The 12,734-nt window shown below is 41.4% G+C and overlaps 1 protein-coding gene across 4 annotated transcripts in view; it reads left to right on the top strand.

Moving 5' to 3' along the window:
- CNOT10 (CCR4-NOT transcription complex subunit 10) overlaps positions 1-12,734 on the top strand; it is a 60,494-nt gene that overhangs the window by 30,442 nt on the left and 17,318 nt on the right. For 3 of the 4 annotated variants that reach the window (XM_072651100.1, XM_072651098.1, XM_072651101.1), the window contains 3 exons: positions 1,437-1,558; positions 2,259-2,435; positions 7,355-7,435. In XM_072651100.1, the coding sequence (XP_072507201.1) occupies positions 1,437-1,558; positions 2,259-2,435; positions 7,355-7,435 (380 nt within the window). The remainder of the gene's footprint in view (positions 1-1,436; positions 1,559-2,258; positions 2,436-7,354; positions 7,436-12,734) is intronic. The other variant, XM_072651099.1, reaches the window with a different exon arrangement.

The following is a 12,734-nucleotide window of genomic DNA, read 5'->3' as shown; positions in this document are numbered from 1 at the left end:
TGAAGGACTGTCCCAGAATGCACTTAAGTCATTGTCTCTGGCTGCACTGGCCCTGCTTCTTTTTTTTGTTTTTAAATAAAGGTTACAAGTTGGGGAATGAGTAGCTGCAGTAGTCATAGCTATAGGTGGAATATCTTGTGAGGAGCCTTGACAGCTTGAGGGTTTGTTGATCTGATCAACTCCAAGAGATGGCTTGAGTAATCTTTTAAATATCAGGTTTTAAATTCTGTAGGATGAGAAGGGGGAAAATGATTAAACACACCTGGGAATTCCCTGTTCTGTATCCTTTAGAATATCTGTTAAATTTTTGATTAATGGGGAGAGTCCTGTTCTGATGCCTCATTAGGGCAGAAAGGTGAGTCTTGGGTTCTAGAAAACTGTGCTCAAAGAGGAAACAATCAGATTTAGATCTGTAACTCTGCTCTTCTTAAACCCCCTCCTCCTACAGATTCGGAAACTAAGGCTCAGGTATTTAGCGCCTCGTTTAGGGTCCCACAGACCAGATCTTCTCTGTCAGAATTGTTTCACTGTGATGCTTCTCATTGGGACCAGCAAACATTATTTCTATAGTAAAAGAAAACATGGTACAGAGGAAGGGGCCTTGGATTTGGGAGTCAGTGAATTTGTGGTCACATTCTGCCACTTGTATAATCTGTGTGACCCTGGGAAAGTCACTTACCTTTTCTGGATATCAATGTAAATAAGGAGGTTAGATTAGTTCATATAACTAAATTGCTTTTTATTAGTTCATGCTTTAAAAAATTCTAATTATGGAAAATAGGGACTTCTAGAACAGATGAATGAGGGCAGCAGCTTGTTCTTTACAGAGAAGCTTGACCTCAGGAGGGTTGAGCTGTGCCCAGCCATGTGTGGTCCTGCTGCCCCAAGAGACAGAGCTAGAGTCAGGAACCTTCTTTTGGCACCCACCCTGGCCCCGCAGTAGGAGGCCAGGGCCTCCCAGTGTGGAGGCTCCCTCTCTGTGGGCATAGATAGTGCGTATCTGGGCAGTTCTCATTGGACAGTGCTCCACAAAACCGCCAGCCTAGGCCTTTGTCTTATACTCATGAGGCTGTAGTTGTTCATGGGCTGCCTCCTTCCATGTCACTCATTTGTCACTGCTTTTTTCTTCAGCCATGACACATTTCCATGAAGTAAAATGCTTCCTTCTGTGAATTGACAGTCTCCCCCTACCTGTTCCATGTCCTCAGTGCTACCACCAAATCTGAGAGGTTTGGGCTCGCTCCCCCACTGCTCTTTCAGTGCATATGTGTCTGCTCTTTTCCCTAGCACCAGCTGTCTCTCCTGATCGCTCCCCACCTTCTCCCAGAGACCTTCAGAAATTAAAACAAGTGTGAAGTATGGCAGTTTGTCTTTACAGTTAAGCCCTTTACTATGACCGTGAGGCTTCTTGAAAACTTCCTTTGTATATTTTATAGACCTCAGAGCAAGAGACTAAAGGTCTTCCAAGCAAAAAGGGCATTGTGCAGTCCATTGTGGGTCAAGGCTATCACCGAAAGATAGTGCTGGCATCCCAGTCCATACAGAATGCCGTGTATAAGTAAGTACTTGATACAGAGGCCAGCCCATCTTATTTGTACCTTTCTTTATTTTTGCACATGGCAGTTTTGTTCTTGTGTTGTCTTTGAAGCTAATGACTTCATTCATAGATGAGACTGTTTTGTAACCAGCATTATCATTACTTTCCAAAGTACGGACAAGTTTACTTTGGGCTAACTTGGACTTCCTTCCGTAGCCTGTTCTGGAGGATCCCTGGTCTACCCCTGTCAGCTCCAGACCTCCTCTCTGCAAGAAGGGCGTCTCCTAGGTGCCCGTCACTCAGGCTCCTTTCCCCTGAAGTAGAATTTATTTCAGTTGATAATTTGTAGTTTAAAGGGGCCCTTCAGAGACTGCTTACTGGTACATGCAGGTGTCCAAACTGGCTTGGAAATCCTTAGCTGCCAGCATGATGGTTCAGTTTATAGTCCAAGGACCAAGTTCTGTATAAATAGTCCAGCTGGATTTTTCCCTGTTTCTCAGGTGACAGCCAGCATCTAACGGCCTCAAGTAGTCTTTCGCAGGTTCTTATGGAAATAGCTGCCTGTTGGATTTTCATGTCCTGATCAAAAATAACCCATGATTTCATATCTGCTACTTGTAAAACAAGGCATTTTAAAACTATACTTAGCATCCATCTTCATAAACATTGTGTCTAAATTTTTTTATTTTTCATTTGATCCATTTAATTCTGTTCCTTTAAGTGATGGACAGTCCTCCGCCATTCCTGTAGCCAGTATGGAGTTTGCAGCCATTTGTCTCAGGAATGCCTTGCTGCTGTTACCGGAAGACCAGCAGGACCCAAAGCAAGAGAATGGGTCTAAGACCAGCCACCAGTTGGGTGGGAGTGCAGAAAATCCTGAAAGTCAGGAGACTTGCAGGTAATCCAACCCAGATCTATAATTTCATTGATAAAGGGAACTCCCAAATGAGGAAATTCCCTCTACCAGTGCAGAACGTTGGTGCCATATCTGTAACTTACAGTCTTAGAGAGTTGCCTAGATCACTGAGAAGTTAAGTGATTTGTTCAGTCAGTTTGTATCAGAATTCGAATCCAGGTCTCCTTGTCTCAAAGGCCAGTTCTTTTTTTTTTTTTTTAAGGCTGCTCAAAGTTTATTACTTTCTGTTGAATACAAAGTAAACAAGTTACTGAGGCTGCTGAAAAGCTGAAAAAAGTGGGGGAGGCGCAGCAAGGAGGGTGCTACTGCTCATGCAGAAGGCGCAGGGCTGGACTTGCTGACATGCTGCTTCCTCATGACCTCCTGAGCCAGGTCACAGGTGATTGTCCCATGAGCATCCTGCAAAGTTCTTGAGTGCTCTGGGGATTCCAATACAGTTGTCATGAATGGAGTACTCGACTTCCTGAAGAAGAAACTTGCTCATCAGTGGCCTGGGTCTGATTTGGGAAGATCAGGATGGTGGGGGATCACTTCCCCAGAGTACTCAGCACTTCCACAGGAGCTCTTGCTGAAAGTGGAACCCAGACGCCTTCAGTAATGGTCATGGATTGCTACAAGTGAACAGATGGGTGGGATTGCTGCCATGCTGCTTGTTCTTCTTGTGATGATGTAAACCTTAGTGGCAGCCCTTGAGTAACCCCCATCAGGCAGTGGGCTGTGGCAGATGATCACGGGTGACCTGGCCCAGGGGAAGGGGGTGATAGGCCACAGAGCCCATTTGTAAAGGAGATTAAGGGAGGATACTCCATGGCAACGAAAATTCAGGAGTTCTTTGGGTTTGACTTAAAAGGCCAATTCTTTATGCACTGCATCCTGACCGCCTCTGTCAAGATATAATAAGCATTTAGCAAAATTAAACTTTCATAAAATTGTGTTGTAAATCAAAAGAGCAGAATATGTTTATGATGAAATTTACTCAGGGTTCTATCACATTTCTTCATTGAGTCACTATTGTTTTATTAATTATTGAATCTCTCCTAGTATTTATATTATAAAGACTGGTAATTTAATGTAAATACATTCTTTAAAAATTTAGAATATAAAACCAAAACTATTCATTTAAAAAATCAAGTGTCTTCTATTTGTTTGGTATTGCGCAAGGAGCAGTGACCAATATAAATAAGTACATGGTCTTTGCTCTCAGGAAACCCACACTCTAGTTGAAAGAGGCAAGATATGCATAAGATAAATAGCAGAGTCTGTGAAATGAGGGGGTTGGAATGAGGGACCTGGGTTCCAGGCCTCTTTTAGGCCCTACTCTTAATTATAATAGTAGCTAGCATTACTGTAGCTCTATAAGGTTTGCAAATTATTTTACAGTATCAACAGTACAATGACTGACTCAACAGGATTCAGAGTTCCAAGGAGGGGAATGGTCGTAGTAGTGATTGGGGAAGGCATTCCAGAAGATGTAGCATATGAAGGATGATGAGTATTCAGGAAGACAGAAGAGTGGGGAGGATGTTTGAGCTGAGGGAAATAGCATACGTAAAGGCCAATGGGTGGGAATAAATTAGTCTGTGGTTTGTGTAGGGGAAGAGTGGGAGGGAATGTTGACAAGACAAATCACGGAGAGCTTGGGATGCCAGGTGTGAGTCTAGACAGCACAAGAGAGTGATTGATGTGAGAAAAACAGTATTTCAGGCAGAATGTGATCTGCTGGTAGTTGCAGGATAGATTGGTTTGGAGAGAGTTGGAGGTTGGTGGACTGGCTATGGGGCTGCCCTGGTAGTGGAGAAGTAAAGTGAACTCCTGGACTAGTGGTAACAGTGTTAGTGAGGGGAAGAGAGATCTTCATGGTAGAATTCAAAGGAAAGGGAAGGGTCCATGTGCCTCTGGTGCTCTGAGCCCAGGTGATTGGGAGGCTGGTGTTTCTGAAATAGAAGGAAGGTGACTGGCTTCAGCATTGGCTGGTGGCAGACTGGCAGCTTAAAGTGATGACATGGTAACCAATTTAAAATGAAGGATGAGGCAGGTGAGAAATTGGGGGATGATAGGGAACGAATGAACGGGTGCCAGAGACATTGGGAAGGATCAGCAATGCTTGGTAACTAGCCTTGGGGGTGAAGGAGGGGGGCCAGCTCAGTGATGATGAAAATCGGGGCCTCAGTGTCTGCAGACAGCATTGCAGTACAAGAATGGATTTGGGTTATTCAGAGGGAGGCGCTTGACACTTTGCTAATCTTGTGGTTTCAGTGAGCATGATGTAAATTTGGTTTCTTGGTTTGTTTTCCCTCATTTATAACCATTGGCATCCAGTAAGAGTGAGTCCTTCATTTCAATGGAGGAGGCTGATTTAAAGCTGAGCCTCATTTACATCAGGAGAGAAGGCTGTGCTGTCAGGGATGAAGTGACCTTTCAGCTCTTGGTTAGAAGATGAAATAGCAGATTAAAAACCAGAAAAAATAGTTTAAATGTTGGAATAAAGAAGGTGGTGGTGGTGGTGGTTGTAAATGTGTTCATTGTATTGGAGCAACATCTAGATGTGAGTTCTTACTGGGCAGCCACAAAGACCTGTCTCCGGCTGCTGAGTCAGGTGGAGTCATTCACCGAAAGAAAACCTTGGGGGAAGAGCCTGGGCACCCTGGAGTCATATGCTTCTATGTTTGGAAAAGGGTCATCAGACCAAGAGATGAGAAAGAAGCCACCCAGGAGCTGAGAGATCTGGGAAGAAAGCAGCACAGAACTGATGCTGAGAGACAGGACAGACTTGGCTCATGTGGACACCCTGAGTTATTGCTAGATACTGTCAAGGGAGGATTTAGATGGTGGGACTTTTTGCCATTGAGAATGAGCACAGAGCATACCTCCCCCACCCCCACTACAGCAAAAAAAGAAAAAAATAATTCTCTAACTAATTCTAAGTCGAATCAAAGAGTCTGAGAATTTGAGAGCTGCAGGAGAATCCTCTTCCTTTAACAAATGAGGAAATCTGGTCCCAGAGAAATGAAATCCCTTGCCTAAAGCCACCCAGCTGGTTCATGGCAGTTGCAGATGGTACCTGTCCAGTTCTAGTGGTTCTTTAACAGTTCTTTATGCCCACATTCTCCCTGGTGTAAACTTCTGTGGTGTCCAGACCTCTGGAGGCACTGGGTGGCAGTGGCTGGTATTGAGGGGAAAGCGACCCCAAACCTCACACCATGAGCCCACAGAGATGAGGTAGACAAAGTCCCAGCAATGCAGAGGTACAGAAGGATGAAGGCTAGTCAGTAAAGATGGGCAGGGAGAGAAGAGGCACGGTCCCTGTCTACCCTTCGCCCCCTACGTTCACATTCACATTTTTGAGATGTTTGGCTCGCGAGGAATGTTTAGAACCTTAGGGGAAAGAAAAGGGACAGAAGAAGGAGAATGGTGGTTTTCAGAAATGAAGGCATGCTGTGGAGTTTGGAGTATTGAGATGAGGCATATTTTTCTAGATTTCATGTAAGAAAATATTTAAACTCTGAAAATCTTTCTCATTTTGCCTGTTTCTTACTTTTCCTCTCACCACATTTAAACTCCATGATGTCTGAAGTGCTGTATTCCTTTTGTGGCTTACAAAGGACTTGGTATACATTTGGTGTTCAGCCATGTTCAACTGTGTCTGAATATTTGGGACCCCGTTCAATTTGTGGTTTTCTTGGGAGAGACACTCGAGGGGTTTGTCATTTCCTTCTCCAGTTCATTTTACTGATGAGAATCTGAGGCAAACAGGGTGAAGGGACTTGCTCAGGGTCACACAGCTAGTGTATGAGGTCAGATTTGAACTCAGGAAGATGAGACTTCCTGACTCCAAGCCTGGCACTCTCCTCACTGTAAACCCTAACTGCCCCTTGATATACATTATCTCCTTTGAACTTCCAAACAATCTGAGAGTTAAGTATCACTGGTTTTATTTTCTCTCACCTATAAAATGGAAAGCTCTGGCCCAGAGACCTCAGGTTCACATTTTCTAAAGATCTGGTTTGTAGGGTGGTGGGTTTCTGTACAAATTGGGAGAGAATGCTGTGATCCTGCAGGAGTAACTGTTAACTGGGAATGAGGTTTGCTTGTAACAGGAAAGCAACTGTGATCTCTCTCTCTCTCTCTCTCTGGTCTGTTCTTCTAGACTAGAGGGAGGCATCATTGTAGCTTCATTTCAGTGAGACAATTGATCCTAAGTGGGAGGAGTCTGGAGAGAACTGAGTTTGAATTCTACTTCTGACACAAGTTATGTGACCAAGGGCAAGCCACATAACCATTCATGGCAAGTTCTGAGACTCAGATGAGATCATGACTGTTGAGTGCTTAAGAAATTTTAAGAATTGTTTAAATTCCAGTATTTGGTTAAGAGATCTGTGGTCTTGAGAAGCACTTAACACAGTATCTGGTAGGACTATGTAAGGCTTCCTCCTTCCTTCCTTCCTTTCTTCCATCTTTCCTTCCCCCCTTTCTTTCCTTCCTCCCTTCCTTCTTTCCTTCTATCTTTCCTTCCTTCCATCTTTCTTCCCTTCTTTCCTTCCATCTTTCCTTCCTTCCTTCTTACCTTCTTCCCTGCCTTCCTTCTTTCCCTCCTTTCTCTCTCTTGCCTTTCTTCCCTCCTTTCTACTGTGTAATATATCTACCATGTAATATATCCATTTACTTACATTAAAAAATAAGGATCATTTATTGGGCAATTTTCTCATAAGTAAGAATTGATGTATGAAATAGCTGTCCGTAGTAATAATAGCAAATTAATAAACATTTATCATTTAGCATCACATGGCATTACATGGTAGGGGAATTATTAGTAGTAAGTATATAATGAGGGGTGGTGTGGAAAAAAAAATTAAGGGGCTTATTAGTTAATCTATATAAGTAATAGGCTGTTTTTATTTCAGCAGTAAAAGTCATGATGGCGACAAATTCATTCCAGCTCCACCATCTTCTCCTCTCAGAAAACAAGAATTAGAAAATTTAAGGTAAGTGCCAAAATAAAATTGTTTTTTAGTTTAGAGCAGAAATAAATGACTCAGTCTTTTCATAAGCTTGCTCAATGTTAAAAGATCTATAAGATGTAAAAAAAATTGACAAATTCCATTCAAAAATTATTAGTGCGAAATATAGTTAGTCTTATACAACACAACTGTTATGGAAGTCATTTGCAAAACTACACAGATTTGGCCTATATTGAATTGCTTGCCTTCCAAAGGGAAGGGGTGGGGAGGGAGGGAGGAAGAGCAGTTGGAACTCAAAGTGTTAGGAACAACTGTCGAGTACTGTTCTTGCCACTATAAGAAATATAGGTAAAGGGGTATAGAAAGTTATCTGGCCCTACAGGACAAAAGAGAAGATGGAGACAAGGGCAGAGAGGGATAATAGAAGAGAGAGCAGATTGGTGATAGTTGCAATTAGAATGCTTGGGTCTGGGGGGGGGGAGGGGACAAAGGGGGAGAAAATTTGGACCCTAAAATTTTGTTAAAATGAATGTTAAAAGTTAAATAAATAAATTAATTAAATAAAAAAAATTATTAGTGCAATTTATCCTTATGTAGTATTAATTTTTGAAGGGGGAAAAGGCAGTTCAGCAAAAACCATCTGAGAAAAATGGTTATTTATTACCAGTGATTTGGAAGTATCCAGAGTTCCCCCTTTTTCTGAAGTCTCCATTTCAAAGTCTCTGAAGGTTGAATTAACTTTCTTATTATTCCTGGTCAGACACTACCCAGCCTTACAAGGATTTAATCTCAGGTGGGGAAGCCCTTTGTGCTCTACTCAATTTTGGATGGGGATACATTTCTTTGATTGATCGCCCGAGGCTGAGGGTAATTTAAAGTAAATGACATAATCAGTTATATTTCCACAAACTGGTCTTCAGAATAGGTCCTCTCATTGTAATGTTCTTTCTCTCATTAATTGTTAACCAATCAGGGTTGATTTCCACCCACAGGAACACCCACTTTTTCAAGGATATATAAACTGTGAGGCCACGCTGTGATTGGTCTTTGGCACTTGAGAGTGTCATTGACAGTTTTATTAATAATGCGCAATTACCCAGAAATGATGTCTGTTGAACTTTTCAGATGTCCTCCATCCAACACATTGACTGTCAGCAGGTCCCCCACTCCTGCTTTTCTTGGAGATCATTAGACAGTGTTGAGTTCCATTGTATTTTCTTTCGATTCATGTTGTTGTGGTCACTGTTAATTGTTTTCCAAGTTTTGCTGCTTTTGCTCTGCATCAATTCATGTGAGTTCTTCTTATACTTCTCTGAGTTTTTATGTTTCATATCCTGTGACACAGTGGTAATCCATTTTACATTCACATACCATGACTATTTCTTGAGAAAATAGATTTTCTGTAGCGAGGCAGGTAGGTAACACAGTAGATATAATACCTGGCCTGGAGTCAGGATTTGGCCTCAGAGCATAATCAAGTCACTTAACCTCTTTTTATCTCAGTTTCTTTAACTGTAAAACGGGAATTATGATAGCACCTACCTTGTAGGATCGTTGTGAAGATTAAATGAGGTAAAAGTGCTTAGCACCCAACCTGGCACTGATAGGCTCTATATAAATGCTTATGTTCTTCCCTCTCCCCCTTCCACTCCCCACATACTTACTGAACAATATGACAACTTGCGATTGTATTGAAAGAAAGGAAATTCTCAAGTAGGAAGTAGCTCACATAGTAACCTATATAGAAGACCCATGTGCCAAATTTCATTGAAGTCCCTAAAATTAAAAGAAGATAAGAATTTATCCAACATGAAAGTTGACACAACCTATTTGTTGAGAATGTATCATGAGCTTTCTCTCTTACAGTCAGATATTATTTTTCATCACTGTCATTGGATGCAGTTTGGAGTAACGCTGCTTTGAAATTTACTTTCTTTTCCCCTGTAATGCCTTTGGAGATAACTGTGGTGGAGCAAATGTTCTCTTGTAATTAAAGTGTTTTTGTGTATTCAGTGTGGTGGGGTAGGGGCAGGAAAGGAAGGAGAGAAGTGTTGGCTAATGATCCCAGCAATGAGCTCTAGGCTCTCTTTAGCCCAATAACAAGAGCAGTGCTTGGGAGCACATGTTTCTTCTGCCCAGTAAAACAACACAAAGCCTGGTTATTTTACACCCTCTCTTTTGTTTTATTTATTTCTGTCAAAGCATACAGTCATTTCCCACTTCAGCTGTTAGTAATATTCTCTGAATCCTGGGTAATTACCTTCTGTGTCCTCTTGTCTTAAGGGAAGAGTTCCGCTTTGTGATTCTTTCGTTACAAGTAGGAAAGTTAAATCTGAACATCTTTCAAACCCCTGATTCTGTTAGAAGGGAGATGTTGACTTTGACTTTGCTTTTGAGTTTGACAACTGTACTTTCAGCATTAATTAAGCATGTTCTGGAATTAGGCTATCCTTGGATTCTGCATAGGGTATTACTTTAAGATAGCCCCCAAAATGCAGTCTGGAGAGGCTGAGCATCACTGAAAGTTAGAAGAAAAATAGTCTGCAGTATTCTGATATGAAATGCCTCCATCAGTGTGATAGAATCCCAAACTCTGTATGAAATTGCATTTGTTACTGTGTCAGGAGCTCCATGCAGCCCAAGGATCTGGGTTCAGAGCTGAGGGGCAAACATTGCGCTGGGCTTGTTGGTAGCCTCTACGCAGAAACTAAAGGGACATTAATTTATTTAATTTCTTTAGAGAGTGGAATTGTTTTCAAATCCAGGAACGTCAGTGAAAACTAAAGAAAGAAGGGAAATTCTGAAGGAGCATCAGGAAAACATTTGGGGGAAATGCCAACAGGCTTTAATTCACCCAAGAAAGACCTGCTTTGCTTGCCTACTGTTTACTCATGGTTTGAAATGTTATTGGTGAAGTCACTTGTTTTCATTGTGTTTGCCAGGGGAATTTTGTAATAAAAATGTTGTAATTTTCAGTAAATGGATTTATGAATAAATTGATTTGAGGGAATGAGAAAGTCAGGGCTTTTTTTGTTTGTTTGTTTGCTTGCTTTAGTAATTCCATTTTTTTTCCCATTATGAACCTGAACAGATGAACCTGAAAATTAGTGTGATTCTTTATCTCCTGAGCATGACTTTTAAGCCAAGTGCGGCAGGGAGGAGTGTTTCCTCTCTTGAATGCTTCTTCCTTTCGCGATTAGTCGGCTCTTTTTTCTGTACATCCTGAGAATGGGAATGATGAATTCTGGGATGAGAGAATGCTTCCTTTTGTCATGGAAAAAGAAGCACCTTTGGAAACGGTAGTTTACAGTTTACATGAGGGGATTCCAGGATCACTGCAATGAACTGTTAAAAATTGTTAGCTAGTATATATATATTAAGCTTTATCATGTGCAGCAGAGGGGACAAAGGGAGTGGAACAAGATGGGAGTGGGCCTTGGGGTCGATTTCCAAGAGGAGCTGCAGAGGGGGCAGTTGTGGCGGCATTGTGGAGACAAATGGGCTGCCGGGGGCTTGTGTTATCTTTCGGAACTAGAAAAGGTTGGGTGGCGGCTTGAGAGGGTGGGGCGGTGTCTGAGCTCAGACCGATGAGAGCGGTTAGTCTGTCCAGGGGAGCATTTGCATGGGCTCCATTTTGACTTGAGACTTTCTTGAAGCCTCCTCCCTTGAATTCTGCGGAAAGGGAGATGCATGTAATGAGTGTGTAGCTGAGTTTCTCTGGGCTGTTATGTTCGACCCCTTGACCTCTGTATGCCCAAAGCAGCCATCGCATAGGCCCTTTCCTATTTCTAGCATAACTAATATGCAATAACTTATCATGACTGTTCTAATGGCCATTTCTTATTACATCCTCTTGCATGTGTTCTTTTTGTGTATTTGTACATAAAATAAACATAGGACTAAGTATGTATCAACATGGGTGCGTGTATATATACAGGCATCAGATGTATATATTCAGTATACATACGCAGTCTAATTGAAGGTGTGTTTCTACAGGCAAAACGAAGCCTTTAGTATGTTATTATATTTCATATTAAAACAGGGAACCATTCTGAAAAGTTCTCTTGACTAATAAAGACAGATAGAACAAAAAATTAGAAGACTGTCTCAGATAAATTATGTAGTTGAATTGTGGGCCTGCTCTTATTTGGGCTAAAATGAAGGGCCAAGCAGGTGACTGCCAGTTCTGCCCCCCAGATCACAGCACTGTTGTAAGTATTTCTTCAACACCAGAAGTTGAGAGTCAGGCATTTTATTCTGAACACTGGAGTAAAAAAATAGTTGAGCCTTGATTTAAATGAGTGCTACAAGTAGACAAATAAGAATTGTTCAGAATTTTGAATATTCTTAAAATGTGTCTAAGGTTTTAAAGCCAGTCTTTTTTTAATTTCGTAAGTGAAAAATAATTAGAACTGGACCTTAGCTACCATTAATTGGTAAGAAACTGACTGTTTCCTTTGCCTGTCAGTTATGACACGGGGAAGAAAAGACCAACAGGAGAAAAATGGTGTTGTGTCTTAACAGAAAACCCTGCTGTTCTTTATTTTAGCCCTTAGATTTACGGTTTACATGGCAAAGACTTCAGTAAGTTGCGTGTTTAAAATTGTGTGTACTCCCACAAACTTAGGACTGGGCTCAGTCCCAGCATTTTTCGATCTATATCTTTAATAGCTTGTTAAAGCAAGTAATTTAGCAACGCAGTGAATGACTTTGGGTAGATAACTAATTTTGTTACTGTTTGCATTAAGCTTAAGTGATTTCATTGCAACAGTATTTCCATGAGGTCCTTCCTTATTTAGCCTCCTGAGTTTACCTGCATGATAAAGGAAATCCCACGGTGAAACCTAAAATCAAACCAACCCGTATTTGAGTGTGGATACTAGAATACTTTAAAGCTGGGGGTGGTGAAGAAATTCACAAGCTCACTTAGAGTCTCTAGTAACTCACTTTGTTTTCCAGTATTCCAATTTCTTTTAGCCAGCAGAGAACATGACTGACTCTACCGGAAGTCTTCCATGTTTTGTATCTGATACAGTTATCTTTTTGTTTGCTCTGAAGTTGAAACTTTAGTGGAACTCTCATTTCCCAAAACTGCCATTAAGGTTCCTGTTAGGTGTGGGGATTAAAATTTCTGAAAGGGTGAACCCTAAATTAAAGCTGGAAACGTTGCAGGAAAAGAGAATTTTTATTCATTTGTCATTTGCTACAAAAATATAGGTAGAAAAAACGTAAAAGGAAACCTCCGGTGACCTTAGCCCATTAAGTTGTCTGTTCTCTGGGCATCTTCTGTTGAACACAGGGCATTTCATTAGTTCTTTCAGGC

Source organism: Notamacropus eugenii, chromosome 3 (genome assembly GCF_028372415.1).
Source record: "Notamacropus eugenii isolate mMacEug1 chromosome 3, mMacEug1.pri_v2, whole genome shotgun sequence".
NCBI lineage: Eukaryota > Metazoa > Chordata > Mammalia > Diprotodontia > Macropodidae > Notamacropus > Notamacropus eugenii.
Note: the sequence above shows the minus strand (reverse complement) of the source record. Positions and strands in the feature narration are given on the sequence as shown.